At 39.7% G+C, this 17091-nt stretch overlaps 1 protein-coding gene across 1 annotated transcript; it reads left to right on the forward strand.

Annotated features, from left to right (window-relative positions):
* Positions 1–752: 752 nt before the first annotated feature.
* urod (uroporphyrinogen decarboxylase) lies at positions 753–8524 on the forward strand. The gene is made up of 10 exons (XM_083889328.1): positions 753–932; positions 2596–2708; positions 3455–3534; positions 3629–3691; positions 4297–4494; positions 4653–4814; positions 5659–5793; positions 6051–6151; positions 6948–7014; positions 8228–8524. Exons 1-10 carry the CDS (start codon positions 910–912, stop codon positions 8390–8392), a joined length of 1107 nt encoding a protein of 368 aa, XP_083745454.1. The 5' UTR covers positions 753–909; the 3' UTR covers positions 8393–8524.
* Positions 8525–17091: the final 8567 nt, after the last annotated feature.

Consider the following 17091-nt stretch of genomic DNA (forward strand, 5'->3'; position numbering starts at 1 on the left):
CACACCAGGCAGCAGTGGACCAGCAGCTCCCGTGTCCACTGCAAGCTAAAAAACAATACATTTTTGTACGGACTTTGGTGCAAGAGAGTGAGTGCTTTTACAAAGGCTGCCTGATGGTGAGATGAAACATGTGAATATGTTCTGAAGATATCACAGTTCACGTACCACATACTGTTTGTTTTTGTTTGTTGTCTCACCCACTGAACGCTTTGTCACCTGTGAAGTTCACTTCATATTGAAGTGCTCTTTCTTGTGCCTTGTTTTGTTTCATTTCAATGTAAAGCACACGTGGACTCTATCGTCTTTATCATTTCATATCCTCACATATGGTGTTAAGTTGTGTTACGACTCTAATAGTGATCTTGAGAAACTTGTTTTACGTTAAATGTAACGTAATAAGCAAACGAGTATCATTTAAGGTATGAGCCACTGATAATTTGATAATAATTGTTGCTATGTGAATAACAGTTTGTATATGGACCAAATAAATATGTACTTATTTACCCCTCTGGTCTTTCCTGCCACTCTTACTTTGAAAAAGTTAATGTTATGTGAAAGTACTTTTTTTTTTACTAAATATAATAACCCATTTCTTAACTTTTTTTTTTTTTAAAGAAATAACAGTACAGAACCTTTGGGAAACACTTAACATACGTTTTATTTCAGTAATAAACAGCCACGTTGAACGAACCGTAATCTACTTTTATTTTGAAACGGGAAGTTTTTTTTGTTGTTTTCCTGTGACGTCACGGTCTTCCAAGATGGCCGCGCCCGGGAGCTCTGTGGTGTAACAGCAGTAGAAAGCTCTCGTGGAGGCGGCTGTAGGTGACAGTTGAGGAGCCGCAGGTCACGGTAAACATCCGCAGAGAGACACACGGAGGAACCGGAGCCTCCTCAGCCCCCGCAGACATGAGCAAGGACCGTTTAATACTGTGAGTAACCGCCGGTGTTAGCAGTGAAGCTAGCCGTGTGGCTGTCAGGTGTTAGCAGTCACGTACGTGAACTCGTCTGTGACAGATTTGTATTATTATTATTATTATTATATATGATATAAGTATTTTCTCCCGCACTAAAAAATAATGAATACAATTAACCACATTTTATTTTATTTTATTTGTTTTACCTTTTGTAGTCACGTTAATACATATACATCCTGTTAAACTTGGCTTTCTCTTTGTTCTCTTTGGGGAATCGAGAACTTCGTTCACATTTTAAGCAATTTTACGTTATTTTGCTCATATGAACGAGTGGATTCTGGTTACAACATAAATTAAGTCTACAGGTTAAGTATGTGGGTCTGCTGATAAATTCGGCTTACAAGTTTTTAATCAGAAAGTATGAGTTTATTCGTCAGACCTCGTTTCAAATTTGAACGAGTCAACTTTTAGACACTGGTAAATAACTCCTACTGGGCTGTTCAGGTGTTTATGTCATAACATTTGTCTTCAAATGCAATATGAAAAAAAGTTATATTCTTATTTGGTAAAATAACAATAATAGTAGTAGTTGCAATGATCATTTTAGTATTCATTATTATTTAATAATCATACATTGTGGATTGTACCCTTAAAACATATGGCAACAGGTGACAATGGTGATGGTGTATGATATAGAGTACAGTTGAAAATAGACTATTATATATAGATATATATATCTATATAGATATATAGATATATATATCTATATATATCTATACATACAGCTTTTTCCCACAAGCTGTCAGACTACTAAATAAACACTGACTGTCCCTACATATGAGCCTGCTCTGTGTGATATCCTCCTATGTGTTTTCTTTGTGTGTGTTTCACGGTATCCGCGGGGTCTTAAAAAGTCTTAAATCCAATAATTTGAATGTAAGGGCCTTAACATTTCTTAAATGGGAAAGGTCTTAAAAATCTATTAATCTACTAAATGACTAAAATCATGTTATAGCAGCGGAGAAAACTTAATAAAAGCCCACATCTAAGCCAAATTGCAAGTTCAACGATTTGTGGCTCCAATTTTCCTTCATGTCTTGAAACCTGCAGAGACCCTGGTGTTTTCTTGTTGTTGTTTGTGCTGTGGTCTTATGGGAGCCCCCTGGTAATTTAGTTGTATATGTATGCGTGCAATGACAAATAAACGTCTATTCTATGTTGATAATGAACTGCAGCAAGTCTGAGAAGTAAAGTTAGCGAGTTTCACACGTGTTGTCACGTGTCCCTGTGAAATCCAAAGCAGCCTAAGTTTCATTCAAACCGTTTTCTCTGCTGCTGCTGGGACTCGATAAGAAGACAGAGGAGCTTTATCTGTCGTATTCACTCTGTCACCGACATCTCTGCAGCTCGATGCCCAGAGCGATAGCACAGTGACAGGGAGGGGAATCCTTGTGTTTTAGATAACAGAAAGTTTGCACCACATTTTAACCTACAGTTTTCCATCTTAACCATTATTTTCATAGGATAAAAGAAAAGATTCACACACACGATTCAAATGCTGTCGTATATTTTAAGTATATCGAGGCCAGGAGCTGCAACTAGTGGCTATTCGCATCATCGATTAATCTGATTAGATTAGATTAATAAAATATTATTTCCCCCCCCCCCCCACGTCCAGGCCGAAGGACTTCCCTCAGCTCCAGAACGACACATTCCTACGAGCGGCACGTGGAGAAGAAACTGAACATGTCCCGGTGTGGTGTATGAGACAGGCGGGACGATATCTGCCGGGTAAGACGTGACATTTGTCCTGAATACCTGTGGTCCAGGATTTAGCTGTCATTTTATGCTGGGATTAAATTTTAAAAATGAAAAGAAAATTCAATATAATTCAATATAACATAATAATTCAATTATTTAATTATTAGAGTTTATCAGGTAAATAAAAATCGGGCACATAAAACAGTAATTTAAATAGTATTAATTAAGAAAGTACAAATGTGTATTTTTTATTGGGCTTATTTTTAAACTCTCTTATGCAGATTTCTTTGCTGCATAGGAAGTTTATTTTTGTAAACAGATTCTAGGGGGAATGCAGAAGTGTCTTTCTCTCTCTCACTTTACAAATAAACAGCACTAATTTAGAATTAGTTATTTTACAAAGAAGAGGTTGATGGAGTTAAGATTTAAGTCATCGGAATCAGAATACTTTTATTAGGAAATTGATATCTTACAGTTGCTCCATATCAGACTCAATAAGTTACAGTAGAGTATACAAGAAAGAGCACACAAATGACAAAATTAAATTAAAAAGCGCAAAAAATTAAGATTAAAATTAAAATAGCACAAAACCCGTGTTTAAAACAAGAATGACAAAATGTATGACAAACGTGTGCATGGACTGATAATAAAATAAATGGGTTTCTACATAAACAATTCCTCGGACTATATTTTCTATGTTTTGTAAAATGTTTTTTCCTCATTTCACAATGTTGCTTATTGTTATTTATTATTATTATTATTATTATTATGTGCAGAGTTCCGTGAGTCCAGAGCAGGAAAAGACTTCTTTGAGACGTGTCGCTCACCGGACGCCTGCTGTGAGCTCACTCTGCAGGTACGGGGGGGAAAGAAAGGATTTATACGTATAAAAACACACGTTATCACGATAAATATATATAATTAAAATCCTCCCTTTTTTTTTTCTCCAGCCATTGAGGCGTTTTCCCTTTGACGCTGCCATCATCTTCTCTGACATCCTGGTTGTCCCACAGGTGAGAATGACAAGTGTTTTTCTGCAAAATCACGAGTGAAAACACAGTTGGAAGCCAAGAAGACTGAATTTGACTTTAAATCCTGAGGTGGACACAGTCTGTGTGTCTTTCAGCTTGCTCTGCCCTGTAGTGGCCATTTTTTTGTACACTGTACGACGTGTTATGTTACACTCTGAAAGTGTCTATTTAATAAAAATGGATGTTGTCTACAATGTTGAAGTCCCCTGAATGGCCACCAGGGGGCACCTCTTCTGGTTTATATGCAAGTCTATGAGTAAACTAGGTCTCTAGTCACTTTTGAATAATTGTTTGGCTCTGTGTCTGTTTGTGCTTTTGCACTTGCACTTGCTAATATGACCAGCAGAGGCCGCTAGAGGCTTGTTGCGTGAATAATGATCGCGTTTAGATTATGAAATCGTTACAATAGCAAAAACAAATGAACATTTTAAAGCGGAAAAACAAGAATATTGATAATTGGATAAATGGTGACAGCTTGGAATCAGCTGAAATATGCAAACTCCCGTATGTGGCACCCGTCCTACCCTAAGTGAACTGTTGGGAGTTGATTCATTCACTGGTGCCCTGATGGTCTTCTCTGCTGCCAGGCCCTGGGTATGGATGTCCAGATGGTGGCAGGCAAAGGTCCCACATTCCCGGAGCCTCTGAAGGAGCCAGAGGACCTGCAGAAGCTGAGGGTCAAAGTGGACGTGGACAAGGAGCTGGGCTACGTCTTCAAAGCCATCACGCTGACCAGGCACAAGATCGAGGGCAAAGTGCCGCTCATAGGGTTCACCGGAGCTCCGGTGAGACATTTACATGAAACAGTTACAACAGTTAATACTTGGCATTGCAGAAATGTCAGTAAAATGTCTTCATGTCACACTTTTATCTCATGCCGTGGCTCAAACTAAAAAAAAACAACAACAACACCACCTATGTCTGTGATGTGTCCCCGCCACAGTGGACGCTGATGTCCTACATGATCGAAGGCGGCGGCTCCAACACTCACTCTAAGGCCAAGCGCTGGTTGTACCAACAGCCGGAGTCCAGCCACATGCTGCTGAAGATGCTGACCGACGTGATCGTGGAGTATCTGCTGGGTCAGGTGGCTGCGGGAGCTCAGGTCTGAACCACTGCTGCTCTCCGTGTGTGTGTGTTTTTTTGTGTTTTTGTGTGTTTGTGTGTGTGTGTGTGTGTGTGTGTGTGTGTGTGTGTGTGTGTGTGTCTGTGTGTGTGTGTGTCTGTGTGTGTCTGTGTGTGTGTGTGTGTGTGTCTGTGTGTGTGTGTGTGAATGAATCATGTGACAAACTACGGTGGCCCGCACATACCAGAGAGAATGCTCTTCTTCTTCGTTTACGTGCCGTAGGAACGCGGGGGACACAAGATGGCTGCCACCACAAAGCAAGGCCCTTAACACAGTTTTACACACACACATCCACACCTGCTTTTAGTGTTGTTTTTTTTAGAATTTTCTCACTGGAAATTGAGGTTTATTAACCGCAACCTTTCCCCACACTAAAGTCCACTGAGAGAACCATCGATTTTAGCTGACTGGGACAGAGGAGCTGCCTCGTTTGGTGCATTTATGTCACAGAGGAAAAATCCTAATGAATGTTTTTAAACACCAAAGTCGCACAATAACACATTCTAACACACAGTCTGCAGTAGCTGTTGTGTGGGGCCGTCTAATGGAGAGATTAATCCTCGAAAGTGCTTGAAGTATAATCGTGTTTGTGTCTGTGACTGTGGTTTTGTGGCGTAATACAATCAGCCTTAATGATTTAAAACAGCATTGAGTAGGTTTATATTTGTGTATAGTAGTAAATGTTGAATTTTCTGCAGTTATAAGGAGGTGAAATGGCATGAAAATGCTTTAATAGTAGATTTTTTATTCAGTAGCTAAAAAAATTGCTCTTGGATTCTCACTGTATGTCAGCTTTTCTAAATCTCCGCTGTGGTGCGTTCAGGCGCTGCAGGTGTTCGAGTCCCACGCCGGCATCCTGGGGCCCGTGGAGTTTAAAGAGTTCTCGCTGCCTTACCTCAGAGACATCGCCCGCCGCGTCAAAGACAAACTGAAGGAGGCGGGACAGGACGTGCCCATGGTGAGAGACTGTCAAAGTCAATGTTTTTGTTTTGATTTAAAAAGAAAAAATAAATGATGTTAATCAGGTCGAACGCCGCGTTTATTTATTGATCATTGAGTCAAAGTTGTCAGTTGAAATGCTCCGTTCTATTTGTATCAACACACTCCCGTGAAGAGGGGTGAAAAACCACTTGTAACCAGCAGGTGGCAGCATTTCACCAAAAATGGGACACAGTAATGGGTGCATAACTGTGTGTGTGTGTGTGTGTGTCACAGATTGTGTTTGCAAAGGACGCTCACTACGCTCTGGAGGATCTGTCTCAGTCTCATTATGAAGTGGTCGGGCTGGACTGGACTGTTGACCCGCGCTCTGCACGGTAGAAAACACACACACAGACACACACACACACACTTGTTTTTATATTTTTAGTGAGGACACATTTGAGATCCTTACCTTAAGCATCATCAGTAAGTGTAACTAACCCTGAAAAACCTAGACAAAATGTCCCCACAAATATAGGTTTTATTCGACTTCATAAAGATATACACACACACACACACACACACACACACACACACACACACACACACACACACACACACACACACACACACACACACACTCCACTACACATTTGCCTCTCCATACTTGTGAGGACTATACTTCCCCCAAAAGAGCTCTTTTAAATTATGAAGACCAGCCAAAAAATGTCCTCATAAGGCTCTTTACTCCACACAAGAAATGTCCTCACAACCATAGAATGACACATTTACACAGCCATTTAATCGTCACTTTGAATGCGGATCGTGCGATTTATTCAGTAAACGCAGAAGCGCACGGCGAAGAGCCGAAATAAATGAATAATGAAGTCGCACATTGATCCCGAGCCACTGAAAGCAAACGCTGTGACTGTTTAACCATCACTGACCTTTCCCTCATCCACGGTTTGTCAAGTCAACAAAGTCTGTCTGTGTTTTATGCTCCACTCATCAAATACTTAACCAGACGGTTAAAGGATGACTCTGTGTGTGTGTGTGTGTGTGTGTGTGTGTGTGTGTGTGTGTGTGTGTGTGTGTGTGTGTGTGTGTGTGTGTGTGTGTGTGTGTGTGTGTGTGTGTGTGTGTGTGTGTGTGTGTGTGTGTGTGTGTGTGTGTGTGTGTGTGTGTGTTCAGGGAGCGCACAGGAGGGAAGGTCAGCCTGCAGGGAAACATGGACCCGTGTGCTCTCTACGCTCCAAAGGTAACGGCCAAGCCCACACACACAGGACATACCAGTGTGTTTTTTTTCCCGCCGCGTGACTAAATTGTTAAAACGTCTTCATTCTTCTGCTTTGTGGACAAAACGAGACGTTTGAGAGCGTCAGCGTTTTTGAGTTTTTTTGGGGAAAATACCAAACGAATATTTGATGCATTAATCGGTCATGAAAATCCTGACTTATTATCTTTCGCTAAAAAAAATAAAACCTTTCCTATTTGCGATGTTTCTGACCAGCGTAAGCCCAGGCGCAAATGGCTAATATTAAATACCGCGGTGCGAACGAGGCTACAATCGCAGAGGAAGACGGTGTTACGGCGAGATTGCGCACGACGTCACCTCGCGTGAGGATGTGACGGATGGCAAACTAGCTTGCGATAATGTCACCGTAACCGCGGAATAAAGCCGCATCAGTCGAACCCGACCGTTAAGGCAAAACTTAAAACTCAAAGCTTAAAAAAAAACAGTGCTAGGCACGTTAACGCGCTAACGGCGTCATCGTTTAACGCACGATGTGTTTCTGTGACGACTGACCAGAAAAAGACGCGCGTGACATCATGTTTACGTGCCGCGGCACCGGAGTCCAGGCACCGTTTATCAGTTGGCTTCGTTAGTTTCGTTAGCTGCATTAGTGCCGCTAGCGCGCCTACAGTGGAACTGGAGCGGTCTGTTTATTAAACGAAAAGAGCAGCGCTACAAATAAACAGAGTACCCGCGTACCGCGTATGTGTGCCTCTGTTTTTAAAGTTTAGCGTTACTTCAGAGACTCATTTTAACGATCGAGAGTCACGTAAACGTGACGTCACGCGCGTCTTTTTCCGGTCAGTCGTCGTGGAAACGTCGTTAACCGCCGTTAACGTGTTAACGTGCCAAGCATTTAAAAAAAATAATAAAAAAATGTATAAGTTAAAAATAGTCGACCTAGAAGTGCATGAACTGCCGAACGTGAAGTAATCCCGGCGCGGTCCAGCAGAGGGCGCTGTGAGCACAGCATGGTGGACGAATTATTGTGAAATTTGTTGTTTTAATTGTTTTTATCATTCTCTTGTCTTATTATGATGGATTCATGATGCTATTTTACGTATAATCTTAGTCTTTTAATGACTTTGTTTCGTTGTCGTTCATTATTATCGCGACTTGACCGGTGACTCCTCCTCCTCCTCCTCCTCCTCCTCCTCCTCCTCCTCCTCCTCCTCAGGAGCGCATTTCAGACATCGTGAAGAAGATGCTGGAGGGTTTCGGAACGCGAGGCTACGTCGCCAACCTGGGTCACGGCCTCTACCCCGACATGGACCCGGAGCACGTGGGCGCCTTCGTCGAAGCCGTTCACCGACACTCGAAACAGATGATCGAGCAAGTGTGAAGACAAAGGGAAACAGAGAGTTGGTGTTTTTGTTTGTTCACAAAGAAACAACAAATAATAGCGTTACTGACGATCGTGGCAGGAAAAGAAAATGTACAATAATTAAATATTTTATTAAAAACGACAAAGGTTTGTTGGCGTGTTGTGTTTGAATTTTAAACATGTTATACAGAGACTAGAAATGTACTAGGGATGTGAATCTTTGAATGGCTCACGATTAGATTCATACGATTCTCGATTCAAACGATTCTCGATTCAAAAAAATTGATACAATGCATAGTGTGTTAAGGCAAATTATGGCATCAAAACAATAGAGTTTGTATAAGATACTGTGATAATGTTAATCACACAAAGGCATTTATTTATTCAATCGAAACAAATAAAAACTTAATTACTGTACAAAAAAATAACTTGCATCAATAAAAGCTTAGGCTAGCTGCCTTTTTCTCCCAGAAGTTACAAAAATAAACTGTACACAAATAACACAAAGTGGTGATTTTTTTCAAAAAAGAAACTTAAAAAAAAAAAATTATTTTTCTTTTAAAAATCGATTTTGGAAGTTTATGAATCGATTCAGAATCGTGGATGATCAGAATCGCGATTCATATGTAAATCTATTTTTTCCCCACCCCTAAAATGTAATATATCATAATAAATACTTTTACCATTTACAACAGGCTGATGAGGGAAAAACAACATTTTCAGTTTTAGCTATAAAACGTCTGGAGGAGTGGATTATAATTTTGTGATTCTTGCTCCACGTGGATTATAAATGCACATATAAAAGGATTGAATTTGACTTAAATTCCCATTCAATTCAATTCAATACAAAAATGCTCTTAACAGCTTTGGCTTAAAGGGTAAATAAAAACAACAACCTCTCTCTTCTTCTGCACCAATAACAGCCCGACTGGAAATGAATAAAACATTCTTAAAATGGTTTAAACTTCCTTTTTTAAATAAGAAGAATTTGCCGATAGGGTGAACAGATTTTGCTCTACAGCGCCACATACAGGCCCGGCATATGTACTACAGTGTTTGACCAGAGAGGCAGTAAAGACGCCAAGATTTGTTTTTTAACTTGTTCTTGGATTAATTAAAAATGACTCGACACCAACATTCACTGCTCTGTACTCGGGGGGGGGGAAATAAACGTTTTAGGGGTTTAGTTACATTTGAAAGATATTAGTTTTCCATTGGGGGAGCGTGTGCAATAATGTTACTCACACGAATGGAGGCCGACCTTTTGGAACCTCATAAAGGCTGTAAAAACCTCTCCAGTGAAAAGCTGAGCTCTTCATCACCTCGAGTACTTTCTGTCTCGGAGGCTCTTGAGGCAAAAAAAAAAGGAGACAAAAGCAAAGGCTGGTGATATTGAAGCAGAGATTTTTCCGTCAGGGACAAACAGCGACTGCCGTCGAATCAGGGAAACACATCAGCACCACAGCAGCTGATTATTCCTTCATCTAACACTGCTCTGCTGCTGAAGCTTTGATTTTTTTACTGCTGTGGAAAGAAAGTGACATAACGAGAAAATGCTGTGTGATTTTTTATTTTTTATTTTTTTGTTTTTAAATCATTTTCCACTCGTATTAGAGGCAAATGAAGTGAATCACGGTGCAATACTTGTGACAAGGTGCCTGCGATTGCAGTTTTCTGGAATATTAATGGGATTGTTCTGGTTCCCCTGACACACTTTAGGCTACGTCAACATAACTCTGTTTGTGTTCAAACATGCATGAATTCTGCTCCAGATTCACCTGCTGTCCACACGGAACACCTCATTTTAACAGCGTTGGAGATATTTGGTGCGTTTTCCATCCACTAAAGTTTGGTCTTTTTCATGACTTCCTCGCACCTCCTCAATGTGGACGGGGTCGTCGTACGACGGCTGCACGGAACTGCCGTGACGTGGTTTTCATCGCGACACAAACGCACAAACTAGTGACTTGTAGATCAGTTGTTTTCACTGTAACTGAATCATTAGAATCCGTTGGATTCGAGAGAAACACGAATTGGTTTGTGAGAGAAAAATTGGTTCACGAGGAACACGGATTGGATTCGCGAGAAACACAAATTGGATTCAAGAGAAATACAAATTGGTTCGTGGGAAACACGATTTGGATTCACGAGAAACACAATTTGGATTCAAGAGAAACACGAATTGGATTCGCGAGAAACATGAATTGGATTTGCGAGAAACATGAATTGGATTCGCGTGAAACATGAATTGGATTTGCTTGAAACACAAATTGGATTCGCGAGAAACACAATTTAGATTTGCGAGAAACACAAATTGGATTCACGAGAAACATGAATTGGATTCGCGAGAAACATAATTTAGATTTGCGAGAAACACAAATTGGATTCGCGAGAAACATGAATTGGATTCGCGAGAAACACAATTTAGATTTGCGAGAAACACAAATTGGATTCGCGAGAAACATGAATTGGATTCGCGTGAAACACAAATTGAATTCGCGAGAAACACAATTTAGATTAGCGAGAAACACAAATTGGATTCGCGAGAAACATGAATTGGATTCGCGAGAAAAAACATGAATTGGATTCGCGTGAACCATGAACTGGATTTGCGAGAAACATGAATTGGATTCGCGAGAAACACGAATTGGATTCGTGAGAAACACAATTTAGATTTGCGAGAAACACAATTTAGATTCGTGAGTGAAACACAAATTGGTTCGCGGGAAATACGAATTGGTTTGCAAGATACAAGATTTGGATTCGGGAAAGACACAAATTGTTTCACGAGGAACATGAATTGGTTCACGAAAAACGCGAATCGGTTTGTGAGAGACACAAATTGGGTCGTAAGGAACACAAGTTGGATTCACGTGGAACAGAAATTGGTTTGCACGGAGCAACACAAATGGGTTCTTAGAAAAAAATTAGAAATGCTAAAAAACGGTGTTTGTGTCTCATACAACATTGTCCCAGACTGATTCTTCGAAAAGGTCAATCCTGGACTAAAAACCCGGATTATCCCCCGTATTAACCACGTCTCTGATGACGAGCTGTTGTTATCACTCAAGTATTTTCAACACACTGGTGACAGATTGTTGTGACTATTATTCTAATTATAAAAAATGGAGAATAAAACTGATAAAAGTGAGAGAAAACAAAAGCTTCCTCACAGCTCTGGACTTAAAAGAACCTTTGTGTGAATCTCAACCATTTAAAAAAGAAATCAGAAGGAGAATGTGACTGAAACCAAAAGTGCAGTTTATTAAAATGGATGTTGGCTTAAAGACAAACGTGAGCTTTATGACTGTAATCATTGGAGAAGCTTTTCACAGTGATGAGATAATCCCAAAATAGTGTTTTTCTCTCTTTGGCAGATGAGAACATCAGATAAGCAGATTCTGCTAAATCCTGGTGTTGTTGTTGTTGTTGTTGATGTTGATGATGATGATGATGATGATGATGGGTTGTTTTCTCAGGGGCTCCCTGGACGACGTGTCACTGAGGTCACGGCCGATGTTGTTGACTTCCAATACCAATGTTTAAAGTGATTTGTGGTTATTTTTCATTAGCTGTGACTTTGGTGTAAACGCAGTGAGCGGACGATAAATATAGACCACGGTCTGAGCTCAGAGCAGCTGGATTTGTGTTGATGATGTGGAAGAAAGCAATTTCTGCTCTAATGAAAGCAGGCCTTCATTCATCTCTGTCCTTTGTGCCGCTGTAGTGCCGTGAACACACACACACACACACACACACACACACACACACACACACACACACACACACACACACACACACACACACACACACACTCTAATCGTACGGCTTTTGTTGTCGCCCCCCCCGTTGTGTAAATATCGGAGAGAAATAAACAAAAATCAGCGCTGATTGCCGACAGGTAGAACTAAAGAGACTGAGACTGTGTGTCTGTGTCAGTGGACACCTGGGAACAAATTGACGTGGTCTTTTGTGTGTGTGTGTGTGTGTGTGTGTGTGTGTGTGTGTGTGTGTGTGTGTGTGTGTGAGAGAGAGAGAAACACACACACACAGGTTGGCACCGCTATTCTTCTTAGGACTCTGCATTGACTTCTTCTTTCATCTTCCTTCACCTTAACCACAACCAGTCAACGCCTAACCCCTAAACCCTAATCTGAACCTAATCTTAATCTTAACTTGAACCAGTTTCTCAGATCAAATCAGGTTCTGCCTCTTTAGGACCAGGTTTTGGGTCTCCATGAAGACTACTGGTCCCGACAAGGTCAGTGTTTATGAAAGAAAATAAGAACACACACACACACACACACACACACACACACACACACACACACACACACACACACACACACACACACACACACACACACACACACACACACACACACACATTCTTGTACTTGCTGCATACTGAGGACTGGGTTGCTGACAAAGTGAGGACCAGCATTTCCACTTTATAAATCAACACAATTACAAATATCTACTTCATGAATGACATCTATAAAGAACTACTGGTTGCAGTACCATAAAATGTCTGCAGGTGGAGCCCCAGAGCAAAAAGGGCTGGAAAACCTTTCCGATTTTTTTTTTGTTGTAATTTTTGGTCCAAAATTTTAATTTGACAAAAACGTCATACTATACTATGTCGTCCAAAATTTGGAAAAAAAAAATTTGACCCACAATTTGAAAAAAAAAATTGACACAAAATTTGAAAGTATTTTTTTGTCAAATTGAGTATAGCATGTTATAGCAACCTAAGGAAGTGAGGTTGCCAGTCCTCAAAAGTGAGGACCGGCCAAAATGTCCTCACTCCGTAAAAATGACCTCATTTTGTTGGTTAAAAACCCTCACTGGTCCTCAGTATGCCGCAAGTACAAGAACACACACACACACACACACACACACACACACACACACACACACACACACACACACTTGGCATGGACTTCTCTTCTGCCTCATTAGGACCAGGTTTTGGTCTCCATGAGGACTACTGGTCCTGACAAGGTCAGTGTTTATGCACCAGAGAAGGTCCTCAGGAGATGATAAATACAAGAACACACACACACACACACACACACACACACACACACACACACACACACTGAAAGGTAGTAACAATGAAGCTGGCCTCTTTAGAAATTGTGATCAATTTCCACATGCTCACCTTTAAAGGCCTTGGCAGCAGAATAATACACCAGTGTGTGTTTTTGTATGTTTGTGTGTCTGGGTTCTCTCGCGTGTGTGTGTGTGTGTGAAGGTGGTCCAGGCTCCATCTCTCAGCGAATCAGCAGGCCTGAAAAATCCAATCTGCCTGGAGAGACAGCAGGCTGTACATCATCTGCCATGGACGGACACTATCAGCGCTTTATCAGTGACACCCACCACCACCACCATAATCCCCCCACCCTCACACACACACACACAAACACACACACACACAGACCTGCACAGCTATTCTCGTGAGGACGCTGCACCGACGTCCATTCATTTGAACAGCGTAAACAAAGTGTTTTCCCTGACCAGTTAATGTCTAAGCCTGAACCTTGAATCAACTATAATTAAATACACTGTGTGAAACAAAATCAAAACAGAAAAACACGAGAAAAAGACACTGGCATAAAAACACAAAAAACTGGATAAAAATGAATGTGTATAGGTTGCTGTGATGCTATTTGTAGCATCAGTGTGCTATCTCTAGCTACTTTATCTGCTTGTTTGTATTTATTTATTTATTATTTTCGTCATAAACCCACACTTTCAATGATTCTATTGTGATTTAATTCCATTGTTTTAACTTGTAACTTTTGATTACCTTGTGGGTGAACGGCAATGACAACATTTATGTGTTTAAATGAGAATTATTTCAATTATTTCGATCATTCTTGCTGTGAGCAGGTGAGCTCGGAACCTTTATTGTCACTCGTTCTTCTGGGGACCTGTAAGCTAAGCACCTGCTTCCGCTTCCCGCAGAGGTAACCTGGAAGGAAACTACTGAGGCTGGGTCCTCGTTTCTCCTCTCTTGCCTGCTTGAACCAGGTCAGTAAACGCGAATTGAACCATGAATAGTTGTGTTGTCAAGCGGTGATATGTTAACGTGAGTGTTTTCATGAGGTAAAAACATGTCTGAAGAGTTTTAATCACTTGGAAAGTAGTCGCGTTTCGCCCTCGCGGCCGCCATTTTGTGTCTATCGCTGCCAATCATGAGTGCACCTGTTCACTGTGAGGAAAAAAGCCCGTGTTTGTGTTTATAGTCTTAAATTTACTGTAAAATAGCGTTAAATTTAAATATTGGCTCTGAAAATACTGTGTTTAATTGACAGGCTGAACCTTTATAACCAAAACTTTATATAAAATATGTTAGTTGGCTCTGGTAAGACAAGTGTTGGTCCATAATAGTCTTTATATTTGACATTTAAAGATGGCATCTGCTTCTGGATTCGGTTATTTATTGTATATTTACCAGTACAGTTCACATTTAGTTTATGTTTGTTCACATTAATAATGAAAATCCACACCTACAGTCCTGAGGCAGGTTTTTATCATAGCTATGAATTAATTAGCTATTTTTATACTGTGATTGAACTGTGATTTGATGTAAAGCCCTTATAGTATCCATTTTGTTGTGGATTTGTTGTCTCTCTCTCTCTCTCTCCTCTCTCTCTCTCTCTCTCTCTCTCTCTCTCTCTCTCTCTCTCTCTCTCTATATATATATGTATATTTATCGTTTTTGTTTTGTTTGTCCTGTCATTGAAAATGAGTTAAGTTTGTGGTTCGGGATGAGGCTTTGGTTAGTCCTCTGTCCACATGGATGGAAGTCAGTGCAGAGTCCTGAGAAGTATAGCAGCACAAACGTGTGTGTGTGTAAGTGAGAGACAGACAGATTGGACACAGTGCAAACTGAGGAGAAAAAGATGGAGCACTTCTCCATCTATCTGTCTGGATAATTAATATAAATCTGCTCATTTTTCCTCATCCAATCAATCTAGATTTATACACACACACACACACACACACACACACGCTCCCTGATGGGCTGATTGTCTCCGTCGTGCAGCTCTGCACAAACCTCCTAATGAATGAGAAAGCAGCGTTGAAAGAGAAGAGAGAGAGAGAGAAATATTCTGATGAAAGACAAACGAGTGTGAGATGGATGGCACAGTATCAGCCTCCGTGTGCTTCATTTATCACTAATGCTGCGTGAGTCTGTGTGTGTGTGTGTGTGTGAACGTGTGATTGTGTCACACCAGCTGGGATCAGTGAGATCAGTCGTGTCACGTGTTGTCGCAGGCTGTTCAGCGGCGTTCAGATTTCAGAGAGTAATAAACTGACGTTTGATTATGAATTGAGCTGGTTTTCTGATTTTCAAGCTTTTCTGACTTTTATAGACCAGACCACTAATTAATTAGCTGAGAAAATATTATACAGATTAATCGATTCTGAAAATATTCTTATATTCTATTATTAAGGCTAGGGCTGCAACTACATAATGGGGTGGGAACTGCCAGAGACACTGCGATATTATAACGATATTTAAGTCACAATACGGTATTATCACGATATTTAAGTCATTATATGATATCAATATATTTAAATGACTATATGATATTATCCCAATTTGTTTTTTAAGCATGCCTTTTAGTGTCACAGATTTGCAGTCTGCAATAATGACGATATTTAAGTCACGATACGATATCAAATTTAAATTGCAATGTATCACGTTATTAAGATATTTAAATCACAAAATGACATTGAGATATTTAAGCTGGTACGATATCACAATATTTAAGTCACAATGCGATATTTAAATCGCAATATTTAAGTTGGTACGATATTACAATATTTGTCACGAATACGATATTTAAATCACAATATGATATCACGTTATTTAAGTCGGTACGATATCACAATATTTAAGTCACAATACGATATTTAAATCACAATATGATATCGCGATATTTAAGTTGGTACGATATCACAATATTTAAGTCACAATGCAATATTTAAAATCACGATATTTAAGTCGGTACGATATTACCATATTTGTCACAATACCATATTTAAATCACAATATGATATCATGATATTTAAGTCGGTACATATCACAATATTTAAGTCACAAAGCGATATTAAATCACAATATGATATCACGATATTTAAGTCGGTACGATATCACAATATTTAAGTCACAAAGCGATATTAAATCACAATATGATATCACGATATTTAACACCGTACGATTTTACAATATTTAAGTCACAAAGCGATATTAAATCACAATATGATATCACGATATTTAACTCGGTACGATATTACAATATTTAAGTCACAAAGCGATATTAAATCACAATATGATATCACGATATTTAACTCGGTACGATATTACAATATTTAGGTCACAATACAATATTTAAATCACAATATGATATCACGATATTTAAATCACAATATGATATCACGATATTTAAGTCACGATCCAATATTATCACATATTATCACAATATATCGAGATATGTCACTACACGATATGATACATATTATCAAAATTTTTAAGTCACTATACGATATCACAATATTTAAGCCGCAATATTATCACAATTTTTACGGTACGATACGATATCACAATATTTCAGTCGCGATATATTGCAAAAACACTAGGATTATTTCTACGATTAGTTAAGTAATTGTTTGGTCAGAAAATGTTGAAAAACATTTTTTAA

Source organism: Microchirus variegatus, assembly GCF_963457635.1.
Source record: "Microchirus variegatus genome assembly, chromosome: 5".
NCBI lineage: Eukaryota > Metazoa > Chordata > Actinopteri > Pleuronectiformes > Soleidae > Microchirus > Microchirus variegatus.